The 24,583-nt window shown below is 52.1% G+C and overlaps 1 protein-coding gene across 15 annotated transcripts in view; it reads left to right on the top strand.

Moving 5' to 3' along the window:
- The window catches only part of MPP2 (MAGUK p55 scaffold protein 2), a 32,463-nt gene extending 11,438 nt beyond the window's left edge, over positions 1 to 21,025 (top strand). For 4 of the 15 annotated variants that reach the window (XM_033090871.1, XM_033090867.1, XM_033090881.1 and 1 more), the window contains exons 2-12: positions 1,129 to 1,192; positions 6,025 to 6,143; positions 12,646 to 13,083; positions 13,468 to 13,695; positions 14,541 to 14,672; positions 14,750 to 14,882; positions 14,959 to 15,027; positions 15,197 to 15,358; positions 16,069 to 16,271; positions 16,613 to 16,741; positions 18,454 to 21,025. In XM_033090871.1, the coding sequence (XP_032946762.1) occupies positions 1,162 to 1,192; positions 6,025 to 6,143; positions 12,646 to 13,083; positions 13,468 to 13,695; positions 14,541 to 14,672; positions 14,750 to 14,882; positions 14,959 to 15,027; positions 15,197 to 15,358; positions 16,069 to 16,271; positions 16,613 to 16,741; positions 18,454 to 18,630 (1,821 nt within the window). In that variant the 5' untranslated portion in view covers positions 1,129 to 1,161 and the 3' untranslated portion in view covers positions 18,631 to 21,025. Of the gene's footprint in view, positions 1 to 180; positions 200 to 1,128; positions 1,193 to 2,002; positions 2,110 to 6,024; positions 6,144 to 12,645; positions 13,084 to 13,467; positions 13,696 to 14,540; positions 14,673 to 14,749; positions 14,883 to 14,958; positions 15,028 to 15,196; positions 15,359 to 16,068; positions 16,272 to 16,612; positions 16,742 to 18,453 lie in introns of those variants that run through there. The other 11 variants (XM_033090877.1, XM_033090882.1, XM_033090875.1 and 8 more) reach the window with 10 other exon arrangements.
- The last annotated feature ends 3,558 nt before the right edge of the window (positions 21,026 to 24,583 follow it).

Below are 24,583 nucleotides of genomic sequence, written 5' to 3'. Positions count from 1 at the left end.
ACATTTCTCTCAGCCTGGTGCTAGCCTGACAGGGGGTGACCTTCCTCTCCCTGAAAGCTGCTTTCTTCTGCGTCCTGGGGGCAGATCCTGGAGAAAGGGGAGTCTTCCCCCCACCTTTGTAATTTCTGTTACCTGAGCTCAGGTGACCATCTCAGGCCTGGGAAGATGATGGGAGTAGAGAGGTTTTTCTTAAAATCAGGTAATGGTCCCTCTGGGAAGAATCCTTTCTTTGGGGGTGGGGCGGGAAGTGAAGTATGGCTCCCCTACTCCCTGGACCCAGCAGGCATTCAATCCTAAACTGGGCACTGCCAGTTGCTTCCCTCCACTCCCCCACCCCTGCTGTGAGCCACTGCCTCTTGCTGTCATGGCAACTAGGAATTAGGGTTTTCTCCAGCAGCACCATGCCCAGGAAGGCAAAGGGAGGAAGGGTGGTGGGTTGCCCCCCTGGCCCCTCCATTGAAGAATCCCACTGAACCAATCCCAGCTTGGGGTGGCCCTGGGATGGGAACTGGGGCTGTAAACTCTATACCAGTTTCTGCTCAGAGCCTCCTGCTGTCCTTGTCCCAGCTCTGGGTTAAAAAGGGGGGAAAAGGGACAGAGGAAGCCAGAGAGTCCTTGAGGAGGTACGACATCATTTCTATCAGATGGACAAATGTTTGTGGAGCACCTACACTGTGCTAGGCCTAGGATCCAGAGGCAAAATAAAACAGATGTGGTTCTTGACCTCATGGAGCTTATAGCCTGGGAGCACCCATCTTTCCTGCTTTTGACTCAAATTCTGTCTTCTTATTGATTCCCTCTTTAAAAAAAAAAAGGACAGATGGCAGGCAGAAACACTAAATTTTTTGTTAAGAGTCATAAAACCTGGTTTTCATTGTAGCTCTCTTTATTAGCTTTGTGACCTTGGGCAAATCAGTTAATCTCACTGATCCTCTGTCTCTTCCTCATTGGAGAAATGGGCATGAAATCTCTGCTCTTCCTGCCTCTCAGGACTGTGGAATAATCTAGTTTCTGGGCAATGTCCTCTTTCCTACCTTGCTGGCTGATCCTAAGGGGGAGGCCCTCCCTAATTCCTTCCCTATTGCTTTGCCCTTGCGCTTTCTCATCCTTCTTTCTATCCTCCTCTAGGAGAGACATTTCAGAGTCCTTGCCAACCTCACCATGCCGGTTGCCGCCACCAACTCTGAGACTGGTAAGGAGGGGGTGAGGATGTCAGTTTACATCATGGTTCAGAGGGTGCCGGGTAGGGTAGGGAGCAGCAGTCAGGCATTCCCACAGGACCCTGTAAGAACAAACTGCTCCCCCCTGCTGCTCCACCCAGCCACTCAGCCATTCATTCAGGCAGCTTCTATGGCCCTGTCATACCGGCCAGCGTAGGACTGGAGACGCAGCACATATCACTTCCATGGAGAGCAGGGGCATGCATGCTTCAGATGGTGTACACTATTGCTGCGGGCAACGGCATGGAGCCAGACTGGTTAGAAGTGGCTCCTGGGAACCGGGCCTTGGAGGCTGGCTATAGAGTAGAGGGACTGCAGCAGCTCAGCCTGGGGCTGAGAAGTCCTTGGTGCTCTACTCACCAGATGGGTGGAGTAGATCAGCATGTGCTAGAGATGGGGTGTGTGTGTGCTAGAGCACAGGAAGCTGTGCATGAAGAATGCCACGTCAGGAAGCCTCTACTTGGTTCTGTAGATTTTAGGGCAAGGGAACAGGTCACCCAGACAAGCAAGGAAGCCTCAGGAGCAAGCTACTTAACGTCTCAGAGCCTGTGTCTCTTGTACAAAGAGGTTGATGGGAGACTCAAAGGCTATGCCAGGAAAGAACATTACGGTTAGGAATATTCATGATTATTATGCTGTGCTCCTAAATTGTTACCTCATTAACCTGTGACCTTGAGTCAATCACTTCCATTTCAGGACCTAGGTTTCCCCATCTGTAAGATGAGGTGATGGGACAAGATCACGGTTCTTAACTTTTGTTGGTCCTGGATTCTTTTGAGAATCTAATGACTGCAGTGGACTCTCATCATAGACAAATGCTTCTCTGCAAAAAATCTGTATTCTACTCTGGAGTTCATGGACCCCTTAAGTGCGTTCAGGGGCTCACCAGGTGAGGCTCCCTGTGCTAGAGGCTAAGGGCCCTAACAAGTATAAACTGCTCTGAGTTTGCTCTGATTTGTCTGCCATTCCCCCTGCCTGGATGCCTTCTCCCCAGGCAGCCCTACCCTTGCTGCTGCCTCTATAAGATGTTCCAGGCCTCCCAATTTGGTTAGAGTCACTGTCCCTCCCCTCTGAGAAAGTGAACCAGGAAAGTGAAGGCTGCGATGAGCGGGCCAGAGCCTAAACTGTGACACACTTGTCCCCCAGGAGAAGCCTCTTTTCCATTCAGTGGAGGGACTGTCCCAATGTCCCCCAGCTTCTGCAGCCTTAGAGGGCTCAGTGCCTCCACCTCCTGTCTAGCCTGCTAGGCCCTCTGGGCCCCCCTGCTCCAGCCTGCCTGCCCCCTCCCCACAGACACACTATAAGCTGCTTAGGGGTTAATGAAGCCCATCCCTGAGCCTGTGATTAAAGCCCTTTCAATCTGGGGCTGCTAGTAAACCCATTAATAGTGCCTGGCAGGGGTGTAGAGGGAGAAAGTCCAGTTATTTGCCTTCCTTGATGCAGGCCACTTGATGGGGGCATGATGGGGTGGGTGGGGGACAAGGCAGGGAGTGGAGCCTGTGGCAATGGGGCCTGCTTCCTCCGAAGACTCCTGAGGCCCCTGCTTCCCTGGATATTTTACCATGGGCTGCTTCTGCCTTCCCATATGCTCCTTGAAGGACAGGAGCAAGCTGCCTACCCTCTTGGAGCCTGTGTTTCCTCTTCTGTAAAGAAGTGGTATACAACTCAAAGACTACGAGTCTCTTAGCCCTTCCTGCAGGCAGCCCTCTGTGCCCACCCTAGGCTGGATTGGCTCCTGGCCTCAAATATCTCATGGTGGGTTCTGTCCTTTCTCATTATGTGGCTGTTACACTTCCTACAGGCCTGAGAGACAGCTGCACCCCTGCCTCTGAGGTCAGGTTCACCTTCCCCTACCCTCTTCCTTCTCTGGGAGATCCCAGCCTTGTGCTCTGCAGAGAATGAAGCTAGCAAGGTCCTTTTCCCACCCTTTCCCATAGGTCAACATGGTCATTGTCATTGTGGAGAGGGGGCAATGGTGTGGGTGTATTCCTCTTGCAGAGAGGGTTGGGGAAAGAGTTGGGAGGTATGTGGGTGATGGCATGGGCTGATAGTTGAGAGAATTTGCCTCTGGCATCTCCAGATCTGCAGCTTTGCCCTCTCTTCCCCCTTTACCTGACTCCCTCCTTTCTTTGAATCAAGGTGGGGATGTGGGCTGCTTTCAGGTGAAGCTGTTCCTTTAAATCTCTCTAGCATCCCAGGGTTAATGTCCTGGTGTGTAATCCCTCTTGTTGCCATGGTAGTCAGGGGTGCAAAGCAACCTGGTGCCACTCCTCAGGGAATGGCTGTCTAGTGGCAGTACTTGGTGGTGGCCTCATGGGTAGAGGGTTTCAGAGGAATAGAAGCACTGGGGTCTGATAACTGCCAAGTCTCTCCCTCCTGCTCACCCTCGTCCCTCATGAGAGAATGCGCCCTCACCTTTTCCATTCCCAACTCTAAAATGCCTAACTTGCCCACTGGTCACCTCTTACTCAAGGGAAGAAGCTAAAGGGAGATGGGGGAGGGGAGGAGCGCTGCTGAGATGTGGGGGTCAGAGGGCTTGAGGTACCCTTCCTTGTCCACAGTGGTGCCACCCCGTTGCCTACTTTTTCTCCGAGTTCCTCCCCAGGCCACAGGGGTGCCACAGCTCCAGACGGAGGACTGAGTCATTATCCGGGGCTTCCTTTAATCCTGAGGGGGTCATTGTAAAGGAAATTGGGGCTGAAGAGGGGACAGATTAGAGGTTGCAGGGCACTAGAGGAGGTGGCGGGGGTGTATTACAGGAGGGGCTTTCAGAAGAGGGGGTGGGAATCAGGTGGGATCAAGTCCCCTTTGGGTTTCCTGCAGCTGGACTGTGAGCACTGCCCCAGATCTGAAGGGGCAGCACACTTAACCACCCCCCTCCTTCTCCTCCGCCTCCTCCCCACTCCCACTGGCGAGTACTAAACCAAGGGGGATCAGGCCCACAGGGGGACCTGGACTCTCTTTCCCACTGCCCCGCCTCACCCGTATGCTTTGGCCAATCAGTAATGCGGTCAAGGCGGCTGAGCCTTGCTATTGGCTGATCCTTCTGAGGGCCCGCCCTGAGTCCCGCCTCCTCCAGCGCGGGCCGTCTCTGGCTGGCAAGGCAGCCCACTGCACAGTGCAGGCTACTACTCCGGGAGCCCCAGGCCGGGGTGGATGGGCAGCCATGGTAGGCCGCCCAGGCAGCGGGGCCTCCCTGGAGGGTATATCCTTGGGCTCCAATGAGGAAGGTGACCTCCGAAGGGAAGGTAGGGAAAGGCAGGGCGGGGAGGCTGGAAGGAAAGCTTGTCCTACAAGGTTTGGGGTATCGGGAGAGCGTACCCTAGAGAAGGGCTTCCGGGAGCATAAGGATCTGGCGGCCTGGCCCCCCAGGAGAGCTGGCGTAGGTCAAGGGTGCCGACTCAGTTCTCCCTCATGGCTAGCAGGCTGGGGAATCTGCATGTGAGGAAGACTAGAGAGGGTGGACTCCAGGACACCCTGCAGAGTGAGAAGGGTCTCTGCCCTGGCCTCTTTCTGAGCCCATTAAGGGCCTTGCAGGTCTCTGACCATTGCCAAGCCCAGGCCTGGGCAGGAGGGGTCTGGGGGGCAGGCTGGGATGTTGTTTCTGGAGAAGATGGGGTGAAGGGCGAGGGAAGAGGGTAGGAGTCCAGGAATCCCCGAACCATGTCTGCCGGCTCCAATTTCAGTGCCCCCTCCTTTCCATCGCCATTCCTTCCTGGAGGAGCAGGCACTGACAAGAGCTGTGAGAGGTGCCAGAGATGTGTCTACCCCTCCTCCTCCATGTCTTGGGAGCTGTTATGCAGATGTAGGCGTGGGTGGCAGGGTGGCAGAGTAATGATACTCCCTGCCCATCTCTGCCTCCATCTGGGCACACTCTGCTTCTCCCTTCCTTTCCCCAGAACCTGCCACAGCCAGGAGCTCCCTCCTCTGTTGGTGGGTGACCACAACCCCCACCTCAGATCCCAGCAGCCATGCTGGGGCCCAATGTCAGGTGTTCTCATGTCCTTGGTTAAGTCTGTCGCAGGTTTGCTGATCCCTGAGATGACTTGGTCTGACTTCTGCCCTTGGGTGCTCACAGCCATCCCAGACCCACGGTGCCTGTTTTCCCAGCTCCTGCCAATATTCTGGGCGTCAGCTTTAGCTTTCTATATGATCTGTGTTAATTTCTCAATGATTATAGATCATTGTCAGAGCTGAAGGGCCTGTAGACACTGTCTAGTTCAACCCACCGACTTTACAGGAGGGAAAGACTGAAGTGAGGGAAAGTGACTTGTGCAAAATCACACTGGATTAGTGGCACCGCTTGTACTGGATGCTGCATAGGCCCTGGCTTCCTGTGTGGCTGCCTGCTTGACTCCAGTCCTGCAAAAGGGACATGCTCCAGGCACTGTCTCTCATTTCCGAATCCACCAGGTACAGGTGGCTGAGTCCTGGGGCTTCAGCCCATCCAGAGGTTGAGCGCGGAGCCTATGGTTCTCTGATTCAGGGCAGAACCTGGAACCTGATACCTGCTTCTCTCTCTCCTCTCCCCCCACCTCAGAGTCCACTTTTCTGCTGCCTGGAGCCTCCCACTGGTCCAGGCTGGCATTACTTAGAGCCTAGAGAACAGGTGGAGGAAACTCCTCAATCCGTCCCAGGGCCTTTGCCCCCGGCATTCCCATGCCTGGCTGGGAGGGAAGTGGTGCCGGGGAGGGGCTATATTCTGTGGGTCATGGGGTGGGCGGGGTGAGGTTGCTGTGGTGTGGCTTGGTCTCCTGTACTCAGCTGGCATCTGTGTGACTCACTGCTCACCCCTCCCTACCAGCCATGCAGCAAGTCCTGGACAACCTGGGATCCCTCCCCAACGCCACGGGGGCCGCAGAACTGGACCTGATCTTCCTTCGAGGCATTATGGAAAGTCCAATAGTAAGATCCCTGGCCAAGGTATAGTGCTTCAGGGAGGAGGGCACTGTGTCCAGAAGGCACCCTGGAGGATGGGGTGTTAGCTACATGGGGTCCTGGGAATGAGGCATGTGGCGCAGGAGACCCCTCGAGGGCGGTAATGCATGAACATCCATACCCAGATGATGAATCGGAGCTACTGTAGGTGGGGGGGCGGCCCCATGCCTGGCTGGTGAGTGGGGGGACATGCCCATGTGGATGGGTGTTTGGTGATGGCTAGTTTGTGGAGGGTGAAATGGGAGGGGGTAAGCACGTTTGTGCGCTGAAATCTCCAGAGTTCATTCATCCTGTCTACGCCTCTGTTTTGGGGCATTTTGTGCAGATATCTTTTCTTGGTCACTTGCCATGCATCAGGTGGGGAAAAGACTCACCAAAAGAGAAAGTTATAAAACAACTGGGTAATGGCAGTAATAGAGGCAGAAGCAGTAGGTATTTTGGGAGCATAAAGGACAGAAGCTTAACACAGCCCAGGGTGGGCAGGGAAGACTTCCTGAAGGAAAGGCCACTTGAGCTGAATCATGAAGAATGGGGCGGGGCATTCTAGGCCATGGGAAGAGCTTGAGCAGAAGCAGAGGTGAGAAGCAGAAGTATACAGGGGACTGTACGTGTCACTGTGAGGCTGGAGCTTCAGGTGTGAGACAGAGTATGGGCTGCAGAGACGCTAACAGGTGGTGGAGGGCACTGGGCACTGTGCCTGAGCACTTGTGCCAATAGCTGTGTTGGAGACAAGGCTGGGAGTTGCATAGAATCATGCTTTGTTCAGATTAGGGGCAGTCGTCTGCTGGGAATTGTAGATCAGAGGTTGAGAAAGAAGGTGGGGGAGACTTGGAAGTATAGGTTCAAGTAATCACTGAAGGGGAGGAGAGAGGGAACCCACCAAAGCCAGAGAGCAGGATCGAGGGCCTAGACTGTCTGTTGCAGGTGCTGGGTTTCCCAGGGTAGTGGTGGCTTTGGTTCAGGGCTTGTGCTGGATGGAGACTGTGGAAGACTGAGATGCAGGGGGCATTGAGAAGGGGTCAGGTGGGAGCAGCTCAGAGCATCCCCTCTGGTACCCAGGCTGGGAGGGGACCAGGAGGAGACAGAAAGGCAGGGAGAAAATGGAGCTGAAGGCTCTCTGAGGTCACAGTGTCTGGGGAAAGAGTGTATAGCTGGAAGAGAAGAAGGTCAGGTCAGAGAGACGGAGGTGGGAGGTGAAAGATTTCCAAGGAGGACGGTTCTGGGGGATGACATGACAATCTAGGGTGTGGCTGCAGTGGACAGGTCATCGATACGAAAGAGGTCCAGGAATAGAAGGCTTGGGTGAGGGATGGGGGGGTCTACATGGGCATTAGAATTTAGGGTTACGGCAGGCATTGAGGTGGAGAGGAGACTGAGAGTCCCAGGGTCTTCAGTGAATGGAGGTGTGGGTGACTAGGAAGTTGGCAAAGACTTCAAGTGCAAGGAGGAGGAGGATGATATAGCCAGGTTGGAAGGGGGGAGGGTTCCACAGGGGGGTGTGGGTGTGTGAGGACTGTCACAAGACAGTTGTGGTGGGTCCTGGCATGGGGTGTCGGGGGGATCATACCCCACTAGAGGGAGAGAGCTGCCACAGAGGACATTAGGTCCCAGGGACATAGCCTGGTCACGTTATCATCTGTGGAATGGTAAAGACCTGGGATATTGTTCTTGAGGAAAGATGAGCCATTGGACTGGAGCTCACAGGGAAGACTCCACTCCCGTAGTGAAGCTGGAGTGAGAGATGGAAGAACAAGACAGGTCCCTAGAAGAATGAGAGCCCGGGGAGGTCACTAAGAGACTCTGACCAGGACACATGACTCGCAGAGGCTACAGTGGTGGGGAGCCCAGAGTCAGTTAGCCTTTGCTGTGTAACAAACCACCCCAATGCATAGTGGCTGAAAACAACCATGATATATTTCTCATGATTTTGTGGATGGGTTGGGTAGTTGTTCTGGTCTGGGTTTGCTGAGTTGGGGCTGGGTGCTCTAGGAAGGCATTGCTCACATGTCTGTTGTCTCAGCTGGGAAGGCTGCAGCATCTAGGATGGCGAGGTCCTCATCCTCTAGGAGGGTGGTTTCTTCACGTGGTGGTCTCGGCAGCAAGCAAGGACAAGCCCCAAATCCCAAGCACTTTCCAAACCTCTGCTTATATCATATCTGCTAATGTCCCATTGGCCAAGGCAAATCACATGATCAAATCCAGATTGAAGAGTGACGTCACTTTCTGGCACACTGCTCTCTGGGACTTCTTTCAGTTTTTGAACTGTTTAATTATGAGCCTGGGTTTCAAATGAGAATTCCCCGTCTTCTGCCAAGATCAGAGAGGTTGGAGTGGGAGGATGGAGGGAAAACCTTTCAAAGAAATAGCTGTGTAGCGTTTCTGCATTTTCAGTTGGCTTACATCTCTGGATCAGGAGCTGGCAGATCTGGGTTCAAGTACAGGTTCTACCATTACCTAGCTGTGAACCTGGCCCAATCTTCTGGTCTATAAAGAGCTTGAGACCCTGTTGTGTTGAAGATGATTTTCAGAGCAGAATTAAACCAATGGTTACCAAAGAAATTCAAAACCATTCTGCTGGTTGTGGAGCCTGGTGCCTCTACTACAGCACTGAGTGCTATACCAAGAACATGCTTTCTAAAATAGGCGCCCAGATAGATCCCTCCCCGGTGAGGGAGCTCGGGGAGTCAGGAACCAGTGTCTGGTGTACACTGACGAGCTGCATGCTGCTAAAGAATTCATTAGACCCATTCAAGCCTCAGATACTTTATTGGGAAGATGATTTTAATAATATTGATCTCACAGGGTCGTTGTGACTTTTAAATGGGATGATATTTTGCAAATGTGCTGCTTCACCATGGGACACGTGTATACCCCACGGCCCAGCAATTCTGTTCCTGGGAGAAACTGTCCCAGGGGCACCAGGAGATACTGACTGGAATGTATATAATGGAAAAAGCTGAAATGACCCAGCTGCCTCCCCAAGAGCGAGGAGATGAATGAAATGAGGGGTATTCGCACAATGGAATATCATACGGTGGTTAAAATGAATGAACTCATGTGATGTGGGGAAAAAGAATGAATCATAGCAAAATAATGTTAAGTGAAAAATAATATTAAGTGAAATAAAGTAAAATATGTTGTCTCTTACTATGAAAAAAGAGAGTCAATCTTCGCAAAATAATAATGGGTAAAAAATACTAGGTGAAATAATTTAATATTAATTGAGAAAATTATATTAAGTGGAAAAATTAATATTAAGTAAAATTGTATTAATTTAATAATATTAAGTGAAAAAGATCAGCCCCCCCCCCCAGGATTATGTGTAGCATAATTCCCTTATTTTAAAGGTAAAAATAACAACAACGATATCCATTCTAGGAATACGTAGAATACATATAGACACACTAAAGCTATGTAAAATAGGAAGCTAGAGGATGATGAACACGAACTCAAGATGGTGGATTCTGGGAGTGGATGGGTGGGCGGAACTGGTGATTAGATGTAGGAGATTGTCAAGCTCCTCATTTATGGTTTGAGTGCTGGGTTCTTAGATCCTTGTTATAGTATTACAAAATTGTCTCATTTAATACAAACTACCTCAAAGGAAGCCATGCACAAACCAATGATGAGAACATATCATGAACAAAGGATGTGATTAATCCAATTTTGAGTTTCCAAAGTCCCAGAAAGTGTGTTGCAAATTGTGATACAGGTTGGATGTTCTCAGCACTGGCCACTCACCTGTTCAGATCAGCCTGTTGTAAGGTTTCTGTTGTATGAGAATGGTTAAATGTGTGTGTTTTTTAAAATTTTTTTATTGGGTAACTTTTTTCCAGGGCCCATCAGCTCCAAGTCAAGTTGTTGTCCTTCAATCTAGTTGTGGAGGGCTCAGCTCAGCTCCAAGTCCAGTAGCAGTTTTCAATCTAGTTGTAAGGGGCACAGCCCACCATCCCATACGGGAATCGAACTGGCAACGCTGCCGTCAAGAGCCTGTGCTCCAACCAACTGAGCCAACCGGCCGCCCAAGAATGGTTAAATGTTTAAAGTGTCCTCTGGGCTGGGAAGGTTGACCTTGGAGGGCTATGCTTTTATATATGTGGGCAAGATGTCCAGAGTCAGCCACAGGAGCAGGAATGGATCAGCCTGGGGGAGGGTCATTAAATGAAAGATGGGAGGTAAGTGGCTTAGGAGATATCCTTGCTTCCTACGTGGCCAGGCGAGGGCTCCTACGGAAACCTGTCTTCCCCATCAGTGGAGCAGAAGATGCTAAAGCTAAAATGGGTGACCTCTATGCTCACATCATGTCACCTGGGCCAGACTAGCGCCTTTAACCTAAAAGTGTCTTGTCAGGGTCACCATGGTGATATGGTTGCGTGCCTGAGTGCCTTTGTTCATCTTGAAACACTGTTCCTGGCGTCCCCCGGCAGACTCCCAGCATCAGCCTAGACACAGTGGTAACAGTCGGGAAGCTCCATGGGCTGTGCTGAGCTAAATGACTGAGGATCACACAGGGTTCAGTGGAAGCTTCTGGGGCATATCCCTGCCCTCTAGCTTCTGAGGAACATCAAGGCATAAGGGGCCTCTGAGTGTTACTCGTTTTCCCCTTTAACTGTCTGTTTCCCCAGCAGGAGCGCTCTGCCCAGCCAGACTATGGGAGTCAGTCTGAAATGCTGCCTACCTGGGTAGAGGATAGTTTAGGTGACAGTGAGGCCAACATGCCTCCCTATGTGGGATGCTATTCCCCTCTCTGTTTAGGGAAGAGAAGACAGAGAGCAGCTAGTCTTTAAGGACCACCTGCTGTGTGCCAGGCACTGTGTCCTGTCTAACCAACTCCTCAGAGTATCCCTGTGAGGTGTTACTAAAATCTCATCTCATAGGCTTGAAAAACTTTCTATTTTGAAAATTAAAAAAAATGTCTCCTGAACCGCCATCATTCATTGTCCCCTTTCAACATTTTAACAACTCCTGAACAATCTTGTTTTATCCATACCTCCTCCTACTTCCCTCTCTCCTGAGCTATTTTGAGGCAAATCTCAGACATAATTTTAATTATATTTCAGTATGTATAACTAAAAAACAAAGATTCTTTAAAAAGTAATCACATTATCATTATCACACATAGAACATCAAAATAATTTTCTTATGAATTTTTAATAAATGGTATTGGGATAACTGGATAGTCATTTGGAAAAATGTCAAAGTAGATCCATACCTCACACCATACATCAGAATAAACTCCAAGCAGATCAGAGATTTAAATATGAAAACAATGAACCATGCACATCCTAGAAAAAACATGGATCCGTGTGTGGGAAAAACCTTTTTTAAAACTATGCCTCAAAATTCAGATGCATAAAATGTTAATACTTAATTACATTAAATGTATTTTTGCACTGACAATAAAAACCCATAAGCAGAGTCAAAAACAAATGAAAAACTGGGGGAAAGTATTTGCAAGATATTTTGCAAGAGAAGCCCAACAGATAAAGGGCTTATCTTTCTAACATAGAGAACTTTTTAAAAATGGGAAAAAGGGGCAGCCGGTTAGCTCAGTTGGTTAGAGTGCGGTACTCTTAACAAGGTTGCTGGTTCGATCCCTGCATGAGCCACTGTGAGCTGCGCCCTCCACAGCTAGATTGAAACAACTGCTTGACTTGGAGCTGATGGGTCCTGGAAAAACATACTTAATAAATAAATAAGAGGGAAAAAAACAAACCAAGACCTGATAGAAAAATTAGCAAAAGACATGAACAGACAATTCACAGAAAAAGTTACTCAGATGACCCTCAAACATATGAAGAGATGCTCAACTTCTCTCAAAGCAAAATGCAAATTAAGCCCCACTGAGATCATTTCTCATCCATGTGATTGGCAGACCTTCCAAGGTTTGGTCACACACTCTGGTGGCAAGGCTTCAGGAGTCACTCATCCAATGCTAGTGGGAGGGCAAAGTGGCCCAAGCCCCATGGAAGGGAATCTGTCAGTATCTAACAAAACCGTGTGTGTGTTTACTGCTCGATCCAGCAAGACTTCTAGGAATTTACATGGAAGATCTCCACAGATTCAGAATAGCTCCATGCCCGTGTTATTCACTGCAGCTTTAGTTGTCATAGTAAAATATTAGAGACAACCTAAATACCCGTGAAGACTGACTGAATAAATTATGATACTCCAGCCAAGCAATGAATCAAATGTAGTAATTTAAGTGATGATAATAATAATAATAATAATAATAATAATAATAATAGATGATGTGAACGTTGCAGCATAGCGTGCATATGGGCATATTGTTAAGTTTAAAAATAAACCAATTAAACAAAAAACCCAAGGTATCAAAGAGTGTACATAGAGTTCTACCTTTTATGTAAGGGTCTAACGTCAGGATTTGGGGGTGGGGAGATGCCTGGGGGCTAGTGGTGGGGCACAGTTGGGTACTCCGGGGCTCTGGGGGAAGCATCAGGTCTTACTTATTCTGACCCACCCGCAGGCCCACGAGCGGCTGGAGGAGACCAAGCTGGAGGCTGTTCGGGACAACAACCTGGAGCTGGTGCAGGAGATCCTGCGGGACCTGGCGCAGCTGGCAGAGCAGAGCAGCACAGCCGCAGAGCTGTCCCGCATCCTTCAGGAGCCCCACTTTCAGGTTCTTACCCCCTTCGCCCTGGGGTGGCGACTGGGGCAGGCCGCTGGGGGAGGGGCTGGCAAGAAGTTGGAGGTGGGATGGGAAGGGCCCAGGGCGCACTGCCCACAGTCCCTCTCCTTCCCACCGCCTCTTCAGTCCCTCCTGGAGACGCACGACTCTGTGGCATCGAAGACCTATGAGACCCCACCCCCCAGCCCGGGCCTGGACCCCACGTTCAGCAACCAGCCGGTGCCTCCAGACGCTGTGCGCATGGTGGGCATCCGCAAGACCGCTGGAGAACATCTGGTGAGGGTGCCGGGCAGGGCCAGAGGTGGGGTCCGGAGGGGGGATTGAGGGTAACCAGCAGGGGTCAAACCCGGTCAGGAGAGGGATAAAAACAAAGATCCAATCAGCTTTGCCCAGGGATCCGCCCATGCAGATCCAGGAGGCCGCAGACGCTGCGTATGAACTGCATACACAGATGTGCCAGAACCCTCATCGTTCTGTCCACTTTCCCTCCGTTAGTGTTCCTGTAAGTGAAGATTTGGGCAGAAGGAGGAAGAGGAGAAGTCTGTGGTGGTGGGGTGGAGGGGTGGGGATAGGAATGGGCGAAGGGCTGCTGGAGATTCTATTAGAAAATTCTGTGGTAGAGCAGTTGGGGCCTCATGATGTCTGCCCTTGGTCCCCCAGGGCGTGACGTTCCGTGTGGAGGGCGGTGAGTTGGTGATCGCACGCATTCTGCACGGGGGCATGGTGGCTCAGCAAGGCCTGTTGCACGTGGGCGACATCATCAAAGAGGTGAATGGGCAGCCTGTAGGCAGTGACCCCCGCGCGCTTCAGGAGCTGCTGCGCAGCGCCAGTGGCAGCGTCATCCTTAAGATCCTGCCCAGCTACCAGGAGCCCCATCTGCCCCGCCAGGTGGGTCCCCCAACCGAAGTCCCCACCCAGCACAAGGCCCAAAGGGTAGCTGAAACCCCCAGCTGTCAGGGTCACAGGCCTCGGGGTGAGAGCCCCTCCTCTTCAACCAACCCTCCAAGCAAGGTGGGGGATGGGGTCTGCGGGGGACCTGGGTGTGTGTGTGTGGCGTGAACCCAGCCACTTACCAGCCTGGCGTGTGGTGCGCATGCACGTGCTTGCGGTTTTGCCCTGGTCTTGGGCTCTCATGCAAGGGATGTGTGTGCATTCAAGGCCTGGGGTACCTGGTTGTACAAATGAGCGCTTGCACTGTATGCAGCTGTCTGCGTGCCTGTGTATGCATGGGTGCGCAGAGTCTGATAGCCAGGCGTTCTGTACAGCTGCCTCCGGGTTGGTGGACTGTGGAGGTTCGGCTGCTCTGCCCGCTTCTATTGGTTCTCCAGCCGTCTGCCAGAGCCTCCTCCTCCAAGGGGGCGGGGAGGGGGGGGTGAGTGGACACAAGGATCCGGCATTAGGTGCCAGGGTCACGTCCCTTACCCGGTGATCCCGCCTCTTCGGTGGGTGGGGCCAGGGCCCCAGGCCCGAGCAGATTCCCCATCCCTTTGTCTGAGTCCTTTTGTTCTAGCTGCAAAGGGAGGCTGGTACCAGGGAGGCCCGCCAGGCAGGCCTGGGGCCATTCTGCCTTTAGAGGGGCAGTGCCAGGGCCTCTGTCATCTTTGTGAGGGCGGGGCAGTGGGTGGACTGTGTGATACTCCTCCTACTGGGTGGGGGTGGGGGATAGGAGAGGGCATGTCCCCTCCAGCCTTCCCCAGCTTCTTCCCTTAACCCTTCCCTGATCCTGGGCCCAGGTGTTTGTGAAATGCCACTTTGACTATGACCCAGCCCGTGACAGCCTCATCCCCTGCAAAGAAGCTGGCCTTCGCTTCACTGCTGGGGACTTGCTCCAGATTGTAAACCAGGACGACGCCAACTGGTGGCAGGTGAGCCCTAGGTGCTACGCAGTCTTTCCAGGCATGGTGTGTGGAGGTGAGGGTTTGGACGATGTCCTTTCACTCAGGCCGAGCTTTGCCCGCATCCATTTCAGGCATGCCACGTAGAAGGAGGCAGCGCTGGGCTCATCCCCAGCCAGCTGCTGGAGGAGAAGCGGAAAGCCTTTGTTAAGCGGGACTTGGAACTGACACCCACCTCAGGTATAAGCCCCCCCTCCCCCAATCTGGGGTCTGACTGGTCTTGCCTGGCCTCACTTGCCCATCTCTCTGCAACCAGGGACCCTTTGTGGCAGCCTTTCAGGAAAGAAAAAGAAGCGAATGATGTATTTGACCACAAAGAATGCAGGTGAGTGTTGGAGGCCTGCCTTCCCCGTCCTCATGCATATGCACTCCTGGTTCTGATGTGGCCAGTCTTGTCCCTAGGCCCTCCCCGGTTTCTCCTTGCTGTCCCTGGCCTCTGAGAGCTCAGCCCCAGCCCTTACACCTGATGAGCAGTGCCATCTCCCTGTGTCCAGAGTTTGACCGCCATGAGCTGCTCATTTATGAAGAGGTGGCCCGCATGCCCCCTTTCCGCCGGAAAACTCTGGTGCTGATTGGGGCTCAGGGTGTGGGCCGGCGCAGCCTGAAGAACAAGCTCATCATGTGGGATCCAGATCGCTACGGCACCACGGTGCCCTGTGAGTAGGAGCTTTGCCCTGCTGGGTGGGAGGCAGGGAGGAGGGGCGGCCCCGTGGCTGGGTCCACTGAGTAGATATCTGCATGGGCACCTGGTCAAGTAGTGCTTTTGGTTGTGAGGTGTGGGGTGTGCGCTCTCTATGGGTTGATGGAGGAACTGCAGGCTGGGGAGGTGGTGGGAAGCAGTCCCTTGAACCTGTGGCCAGGTAGGCTGGGCTAGCCTTACCTTTTCTTCTCTCATGTTTCACCTGCTAAAAGCCCAGCTGTGCACCCATGTGAAACAGGGCTATGAGCTGGGTGTGACCTTGTGGAAGACAGGGATTCTTAGTGACAGAAACAGCTGGGGTGGTGAAAGCTTCTGGTTCCGGGAGGCAGGAACCAGAATTCAGCATTCAGGTGAATGCTGACCCCAGGTCAGCTTGACCTTGCTGTGTGACTCTGGGCTGCACATTGCCCTCTCTGGGCCTCAGCCCCCCACCTGTGAACTCTGAGTTGGAGCAGTGGTCTCTGAAATTCCTTCCAATATGGATGTCCTGAGTCTGTGTGTGTGCCAATGGTGAGGGTAAGGGCATGCTGTGTGGGAAGGCAGCAGCGCTGAGAAGGTGGAGGGCAGGCTGCACCCCCAGGGCTGTGTGACACATGTAGAACACCCGCATGTGTGTCTGAGGTGGTGTGGTCTGCTTGAGCCCAATCAGCACCCCCTTCCCCCTAGACACGTCCCGGAGGCCCAAGGACTCAGAGCGGGAAGGCCAGGGTTACAGCTTTGTGTCCCGAGCAGAGATGGAGGCTGACATCCGTGCTGGGCGCTACCTGGAACATGGCGAATACGAGGGCAACCTGTATGGCACACGTATCGACTCCATCCGCGGTGTGGTTGCAGCCGGCAAGGTGTGCGTGCTGGATGTCAACCCCCAGGTACCGTCTGGCCCGATCCTTCTCATCCTGCCCAATATTCCCTCGGGGTACTCTGCTTCCCCCAGCACTCCCCCCTGTATTTCCAGGCATTTGTCGCCCAAACACCCCCATGTAACCTCTCAACTACTGCTAGGGACCCAGACCACCTAGACCCTTTTTCTCAGCCGCCGGGATCCTCCAGTCCTCTAATCTCCTCAGTTACTCTAATCCTCAGCCACCTGCCAGCTGTTCCTCTACCATTCATCCCCAGGACTCACGTCCCAGGGCCCCAGGTACCCATCCTCATCCCCATCACCCCAGATGTATGTGGGGATATACTCTCTGACCCTCCTCTCCTGCAGGCAGTGAAGGTGCTGAGAACAGCTGAGTTTGTCCCTTATGTGGTGTTCATTGAGGCCCCCGACTTTGAAACCCTGCGGGCCATGAATCGGGCCGCACTGGAGAGTGGGGTGTCCACCAAACAGCTCACGGTGAGGGGCTCTGAGGTGCGGTGGGAGGGGTCTGATGTCTGCCTGGGGTAGGAAGGGGCAGGCCAGAGCTAATGAAGAGAAGAAAGTGGTATTAGGGAAGGGGAAGGGGCGCCCACCCCAGGTATCAGCAAGGGAGGACTTGTGATTCCCGCTGTATTGGTTTGGAAACGGAGGTCTGAGTAAGGAAGTGAAGTACCCAGATTCTCACAGAGTCAGAGACACAGCGGCCTGGGAGCGGGAGATTCTGCAGGCCCACTGCTCGGGCTATTCTGCAGGGACAGAGTGCTGACCAAAGGGAGTCCGGAGAGCCAGTGTGAGATCTTTGGGCAGAGGCAGGCCAGGTGGGCTCAGGGCTGTTTGCAGCTGGGGGAAAGGCTGAAAGGAGGGAGGAAGACAGAGGCTAGAAAGCTGGCTGGAGGGATGAGTTAGTCAGGGAGGAGGCAGCTCTGGGAGGAGAGGCTTCCGGTCAGGTGGTGCATGACTCCAGGGTCCTCTCCTGTCCACTGAAAAAAATGTCCAACGCTGTGGAGAATTTGTATGAGTTTATTTGAGCCAAACTGATGACATATGCCCAGGAACAAGATCTCAAATGCTCTAGAGAATAACAGTTTGTAGTTTCTTTTATACATTTGGAATTAAGAAGGGAAAATAAAGAAGATTACATGAAGGTGAGAGAAAGCAAGGTGGGTATTTTACAGATTAGTTAAGATTATATGCTCTCTTGAGGGTGGTCATGCTTTAGAAGGATGGATTCTAACGGGGCATTTCAAAGGTGTATTAACCTAGATGCACAGAAACAATGGACAGAGATAAGGCTTTTACTAAAAGGGTTATATGCCTGGGGTGTAATACCCACCATGACCTGCCCAGTTAGGAATTTATGATCAAATCATTCTGTGAAGTTTCCATAGAACCCCTTTTTTTCTTCCACACCCCTTTTCCTAGGTACCTCTTGGAGCAGCCTTCCCCAAGAGGTGTAGGTTTGCAGAGTTCTGAGCTCAGGAGTCCCTCTGCTGGCCACGCCTTGTACTGTAGCTGTCAGGCTACGTTGTTTGGACCATCTGGGCTGTCTGGGCTGGGTTCCTCTCTGTTGGTTGCACAGCCCCCTGGCCACAAACACCGCAGACTGGTGCCGCTGTGACACAGCTGGGCCAGCCCTAGAGCTCCCACCTTGGCTTATTCAAGTTTCCTTCCCACCCCTGCCTGGTCAGCTTGGACTGGGTTTGGGGTGGGGGCTGCCTTGGGCATTTGTGGTATTCTAGTACCAGGTATGGCAAGTGCCTCTCAGGCTGCCTAGGTAAGGGGAGCCTAGTCAGAATGGAGGGAGCACTGGCTTTGGAGTTAGGCAGACCCTGTGCAGTCACTAGCTGGCTATGTGACTTCTTTGTCTCAGTTTTTTCTGTTGTAAACAGGGAATTATTAGTCCTGCCTTGCAGAGCTGTAGTGAAGATTATGTGGGTTGCAAAGAGGTTAGTGCCATGTTTGGCACTTACTAAAGACTATTTCCTTCCTTCCTTTCATCCATCTGTCCGTGGTTGTAGGAGAGCCGCCTTGGGGCATGCAGGGAGGGGTCCTGCCTCCCTAGCCAGGGAGTCGGTACCCACCATGGTTGGGTTTTGGGGAGGCTGCTCGATGGGGCAGGCTGTACATCCCCCTGATGATGGGGGTGAGTGGGGGACACTGACTGGTGAGAGGTCCCTTTGTGCTGGCAGGAGGCAGATCTGAGACGGACAGTGGAGGAGAGTAGCCGCATCCAGAGGGGCTATGGCCACTACTTTGATCTCAACCTGGTCAACAGCAACCTGGAGAGGACCTTTCGTGAGCTCCAGACTGCCATGGAGAAGCTGCGGACAGAGCCCCAGTGGGTGCCAGTCAGCTGGGTGTACTGAGCCTGCTTGCCTGGACCTTGTCCCTCTGGGTTGTGACCCAGAACCCTGAGTCCATCCTTCCCCAGCCATGACCCTCAACCACAATCCTTAGATCCCATTCCTGGCTCTCTGGCTCTCCCTGGGTAGCAGCTCTTAGTGGGCCCTAAGTCTGGCTTCAGCACAGAGGCGTGCACTGCCAGGGAGGTGGGTGTTCATGGGGTACCTCTGTGCCCAGGTGCTGCTCCCTCCTGATGCCCATTAGCCACCAAACGTCCCTCTCTGAGGACCAAGCTGTTCCCAGGAGTGTATCTGAGTCACCTTCAAAAGGCTCAGTCCAGAGAAGGGAAAAGCTGCTTTGGGACCGTGTGGTCAATAGGTACACTGCCCTCTGTCACCTCTCTCCAGTCACCTTGTCTCCTCTGGACCGGCCACACCCACCCCATTCCTTGGGCTCCTCTTACCTCTCACCATTCCATCCTAGGAGCAGGCCCTAAGCTGTTTCCCTGTGGTCTGGGGAGTGGATAGCTCCCTGGTAGCCAGGCAGGCCCGGGTAGTGGTGCCAGCCTGGTGCCATCCTGAATGCTGCAGGAGCCAAAGCTTGAGCCAGTTGCCACAGCCGGGGAGCAGTGCAGACTTGGCTCCCTCGGAATGAGGCAGAGTCCCCACAAGTGGGACACCGCCCTGTCCTTCCTCATCCACAGCTTTTCACTGCCGAAGTCTCTCCACAGACTTCTCCTATGTGCCCCTGACAGGTCAGCTCTGCATTCCAAAGGACAAGGCTGGCAGGGGGCAGTGGGCTCAGTCCCACGGTGTGTTGGAGGCTGAGTCCTGTGACAATAGCTGAGTCTCCCAGCTCTCCATGGCCCATGGTGGGGACATGTCTGGGCTCCCTGTCCATGACCATTGTCTCTTTTGGTCTCTCTGGCCGGGTCCAAGTGGCCCAGTGGCATCAGGGCTGCGTGTGGGGCTGAGGAAGGGTGTGGAGGGAGCTTTGTGAGCACTGGGCCCTGGAGTATGGACTTGGTGAAGGACATTTGTGCTCTGGCCGGCTCCTGGGAGCCCAGCTCCAGGGGGCGCCATCCACACCGTTTCTGTGATGCTGTGCGCCTGGTCTGTCTTTCTGCCGTGGGTGGGTGTGTGTGTGTCGGCCTTGGCTTTTGGAGAGAAGCAGAGGGTGCTTTTGCTTTGGAGGTCACTTTTTGAGGCCCCTTTTATGGGGTTCTCCATCAGCCCCCATGTCTTATGAGGCCCTTATCCCACATTCTAGAGCCTTGGCCCTCCCAGATGTCCTCCTCCAGCTCTCCTATTGTCCCCTGACCCTAAATGCCACTCTCCAGTCCTTGGGAAGGGCAATTGTGTAAAATAAGAGAATCCCTTTTAGGAAAAGAATGCTAGACTTCCCCGGCACCTCATCCCTCAGCCTCTCTGTGGTCCTTCCTGGGGTGAGCCTGTCCTTGTAGGGCACCACCCCAACCCCTCTGCTTCCTAGTCCTTCCGAATGTCTAATCAGTGTTCGCTGCAGTGTCAGCCCAAGCTGGCCCCTGTACCACTGTGTGCCCATTTCCTAGGGAAGGGGAGGGAGAAGAAACAGAATATTTATTACAAAGTTAGAAATATATTTATTATATTAGGGATCTCATTTGCATAGGATATGTAAATGAGGTGTCAAGGTCAAACCTGTTCCCATCTCATTTGCATAGCTCTGCATCCACTATGCAGTCATCTTTATACCCCTCTTTCCCCTTTAGTCAGTGTTCTTTCTATTCTTAATTCAACTCTGCCTTGCACCACCCTCACTCTCAGCCCAGGGGACCGGGAATGGGAGGAAAATGGGATATTCTCCTGCTGGCCTGAAGCCACAGTGTCTTTGCCAGTTCCCACCTCACCTGGTGGACTTCAGAGTGGAGGCAGCCAAGCATCCACTGTTGCTGCCACCCCTCCCCCTTGGTTAACCTCCAAAGCCCCCTGACCAAAAGATGGGGGGTAGGCACCTTGGTGGGGAGGGGAGTTGACTCCTGGTCTTTTATGGTGAATCTCCAGCGTTAATGCTGTTCTGGTACCTCACCTCGAGTGATGCCCCCAGGGCACAAGGCTGGGCCCATCCTCTCCTGTCTCCGCCCCCCTCTGAATGGCCTTCTACCTCCCCTGCCTAAGCCCTACTCCTTGGACTGGTCTGGGACCAGGTTGGAACAGGCATGTGCGCCCACTGCGTTAGCTCTGACTCTGTCCTTTCTCCTCCCACGGTGGACACTTGTATGTGAGGGACCGCAGGATAATGACCCCATCCCGTGCTGGCCACACTTAGTCCCAGGCCAGTTGCCCTTCCCCTGTCCCCTCCTTCAGCCATCCAATTCCTGAGCTTTCTCTCTGACTGGTTTTCTTTCTTTTCCTTTGATTAAATGTGAAAGCAAAGGCTTCTGGTCTCTGTCTGTCTTTGGTTGGGGTCAGGTGGATAGCTTCCGGAGAGGGTGAGAGTGGGGAGCACAGCACAGATGATTCTTTGATAGCATCGGAGTGACATGCGTTGTGTTCTGTGATTTTTTTCCGAAATTTCCAGTTCTGCCATTCTACAGTTTCCATCCCAGGAAGAGGCTCTTTCTAAATTATTGTATCCAGTAGTCTGGGAGCATTCAAGGGGGTCAGGGGACTCAAGGACTCCGTGGCTAATCCATTTAGTTTCACCTGGAACTTGCTGTGCGGCCTTTAGCAGGTCCCTCTACTTCTCTGGGCCTTGGCAAGTATGTGTGTATGTATGTATTTATTTATTTACTTACTTACTTACAAATTGATTAACCCAGGTGGTCCATTCAAGATGGACAGGCCTGCTGCTTTTGCATGAGTCTTAGGGCCCCACACTCAGATCCCTGTGGCACCCCTCCCAGCTGCCCATACTGGGTGCCTGTCACATCCTTAAAGTACTGCAGACAGAACACTCCCCTCTCACTTGGGAGGTACCCCAAAGCACACCACATCTCTTTGTACTCTTAGGGGCTTTCCACCTTCTCTCTTCTGTTTTCTCTTCCCCCATGAGTTACCACTTCCTGGATGAACTTAGAAAATCTCTCCTCAATGCATTTCAATGGACTAGGAACATAATATCCAATTATCCCCAGTTGTGGGGAAGGGTGAGCTCAAATTATTCATTTTTGCTGTCAATACTCCCTTTGGGTATTAAAATGTTTCTTTTAAAGAAACAAGTGGGGGGATAAATGATAGTTTCTTATTGTTATTGTTAACACCCCCGTTTGGCAAGAACTAAATGTTAGCAATTTTTGAAGTTTCCCTAATTTTTTCTGAAGTTTCACCTTTCAGCAAGTCCCCAAACTGGAAACATTGCGTCCAGGATGGGTGAGCAGTGACTTGTGGCATTTTTTTGTTCAAGGGGATTCAACAGAGTCTTACATATCTACAAAAGGTCACAGAGCTGAATGTTTTGATGTGCAAATATAAAACCAAGGTGTATCAAGATGGGGGATTGCAAAGTCTCACTCCACAGCTGGGAGGGCAGAGCTGGGCAGGCACATGACAGTCGTGGGAATTAGGAAAGTGTGTGAGCGTCTGTGAATAATACTTGCATGGCTGATAAATCCACGGAAACTGGGAAGCCCGTGGATACCAATCCTAGGTTGCCTTGGAGAGAGCTTGGCCATAAAGACATCAGTCTGTTTAGTGCGCATATGGTCTGCGAATGGGCAAGGGGTGGGATTGGGATGAACAGGCTGACCGTGTCCTGGTCCCCAGGAAGCTCTGGCTGCCATAGGTGACAGGTTGAGAGGACAGGAAGGTTTTTTCCCTCCTGGCCAACCGCAGACCTCACCAGCCTCCAGCCTAGGGATTTCTCAAGGGGGAAGACTACTTTGGGTGAACTTTTCTGGTCTCACTGAGACCACCTGAAACTTGCTGCTCCCTACCTCCCCCCCAATATCTGGGCACACACTGTGCCCAGATCCTAAGCAGAGCCCCCAGAGCTCAGACCTAGGGGCTTCCTCTTCACCTGGAGAAGTGGTGCTCACCCTTCCCCAGGAGCCTCGGGCACTGGCTGGCACCTTCTGGTGAGTTTCTCTTTCTTCATCAGACCAGCTCCACCTCACCCAGCCCCCCTGGCCCTCTAGGGTCTCCTGCAGGACATTTCTGAGTGGTCTCTCCTGCCACACACACAAGGATATGTGTAGAGGCTGGTGAGGTCTTTGAGAAATGCTGATTGAAAGGCCCTGGTGGAAGTGAAATTGGTTCTGACATTTCAGAAAGCTGTGTTAAGCAAACAAGCAAACACTTAACTTCCACAGCTGAAAGGGTTTTTTTTAAAAAACAAAGGGTTTATTGGGCCATACTGCTAGTCAGAAAAGGACCAGGTCCTGGAGCATGAACTCTAACCACCAGCTGCATGGTTAGGTGCAGAAGGCCATATGTCCACCACCCTGGAGTCGGTAAGCGCTTTAATATGTTATGTTCTGGGAAAGAAAGATGTAATTTGTTTTGAAGGAATTTACATTGGCTACAGATAAGAGGGGTGAGGTAAGGTGAAGCAGGGCAGTTCTATGATAGGCGCAGTCTGTAAACAAGAAATATTTACTACTTTTGATTGGTTACAGGCAACTGTCCTGAAAGTTCTTGTGTATGCGGGATGCAATGGTATCTGGTGGTCAGCGGGTCCATGCCGATGCAAAGCTCCAACATACATTCAGGAATGTCAGCAGTCTGTTGTCAGTTGGCCCACATCTATTGACTGGTTAGTTAATGAACCAGTATAGTAATTAAAGTATAAAAATAATTAATTGGTTAATTATTCCTGTCTGCTGTAATTTAATTTAGAACATCTCAGAATTTTTCTTTTGTCAGCTGTTTAGCAATGGGTATCAGTAACTTCAGCAAAGTTCACAACCTTTGACCTGGCACTTCCACATACGAAAATCCATAAGGAAATTTCTGCAGACAAAGCCTTATTCAAAGATTCACCACGTTGTTATTTACAAAGCAAAAATAGAAAACATCTAGTGAGAGAACAAATAATTTGAATCATACTGATAATGATGAAAAGTACACAGCTGATAAACATTTTATTTATAAAAGGTTTGTAAAAACATGGAGAAATGCTTACGATATATTAACTAAGTGGGAAGAGCAGGATATGAAGTTGGTTTTCTCCACCCCATCCCACCCCCAGCCACCAGAACCCAGAGGCGATTAACCCTTTCTTGACAAGGAAGGAGCCAAGCTTTTCTTTCCACCCTACTTCTAACACCTGGAATGAAGGCCGGGCTGGGAGGAGATCTGAAAGGCAACTCCTCTTTGCCTTCCAGTGTGCCCTGCCCTGGGCCAGGATTCAGGCAGGCCCAGAAAAGGCCCCAGCTGGGTCACGATGTTAGGGGCAGAGCAGCGCCTATAGGGGCGGGTGGGACACCCCATACACCAAATGTAGACTCTAAACTGGAGGGACCTGAGAGTTCAATAGGCCCACTAGTTCTCCAACTTGAGTATTAGAAGCACCAGGCACTTATGAGACATGCAGAGTCCTAGGCCCAGCCCCAGAAATGGTTTTGGTAGGTCTTGGTAAAGCCCAGGAATCACATTTTTAACAAGCTTCCTGAAGGACTAGGATACAGGTGGTTCACAGCCGAGCTGGGAAATCAGAATCTAACCCCAGCATGTTTCCTTCTCATCTCCACCTTATGCAGGAGAAAGTGGTGCTGAGTTTGAGATTGGAAGGAAGGGAGGGGAAGATGGGGTTTGGCGGGGAAAGACAGAGGCCTATTGCTGGGCACCCAGGCCCAGGGGATTGCCTCTAGAAGATACGAACCCAGGCCAGATCTCCTCAGCCCTGCCTGGCCCTGGTGAGGGTCCAGCGGCTATATGCCCTGCCCAGAGATGTGAACATATTGGGAAGGTCCCAGTCTCTGTTGGAATGATGAGGCTACCACTGCAGGCTGACAAAGGCTTCCAGGTCAGGCTGGGGGACCTAGGAAGAGATGCTGGG

This window comes from Rhinolophus ferrumequinum, chromosome 21, assembly GCF_004115265.2.
Source record: "Rhinolophus ferrumequinum isolate MPI-CBG mRhiFer1 chromosome 21, mRhiFer1_v1.p, whole genome shotgun sequence".
Lineage (NCBI taxonomy): Eukaryota > Metazoa > Chordata > Mammalia > Chiroptera > Rhinolophidae > Rhinolophus > Rhinolophus ferrumequinum.
Note: the sequence above shows the minus strand (reverse complement) of the source record. Positions and strands in the feature narration are given on the sequence as shown.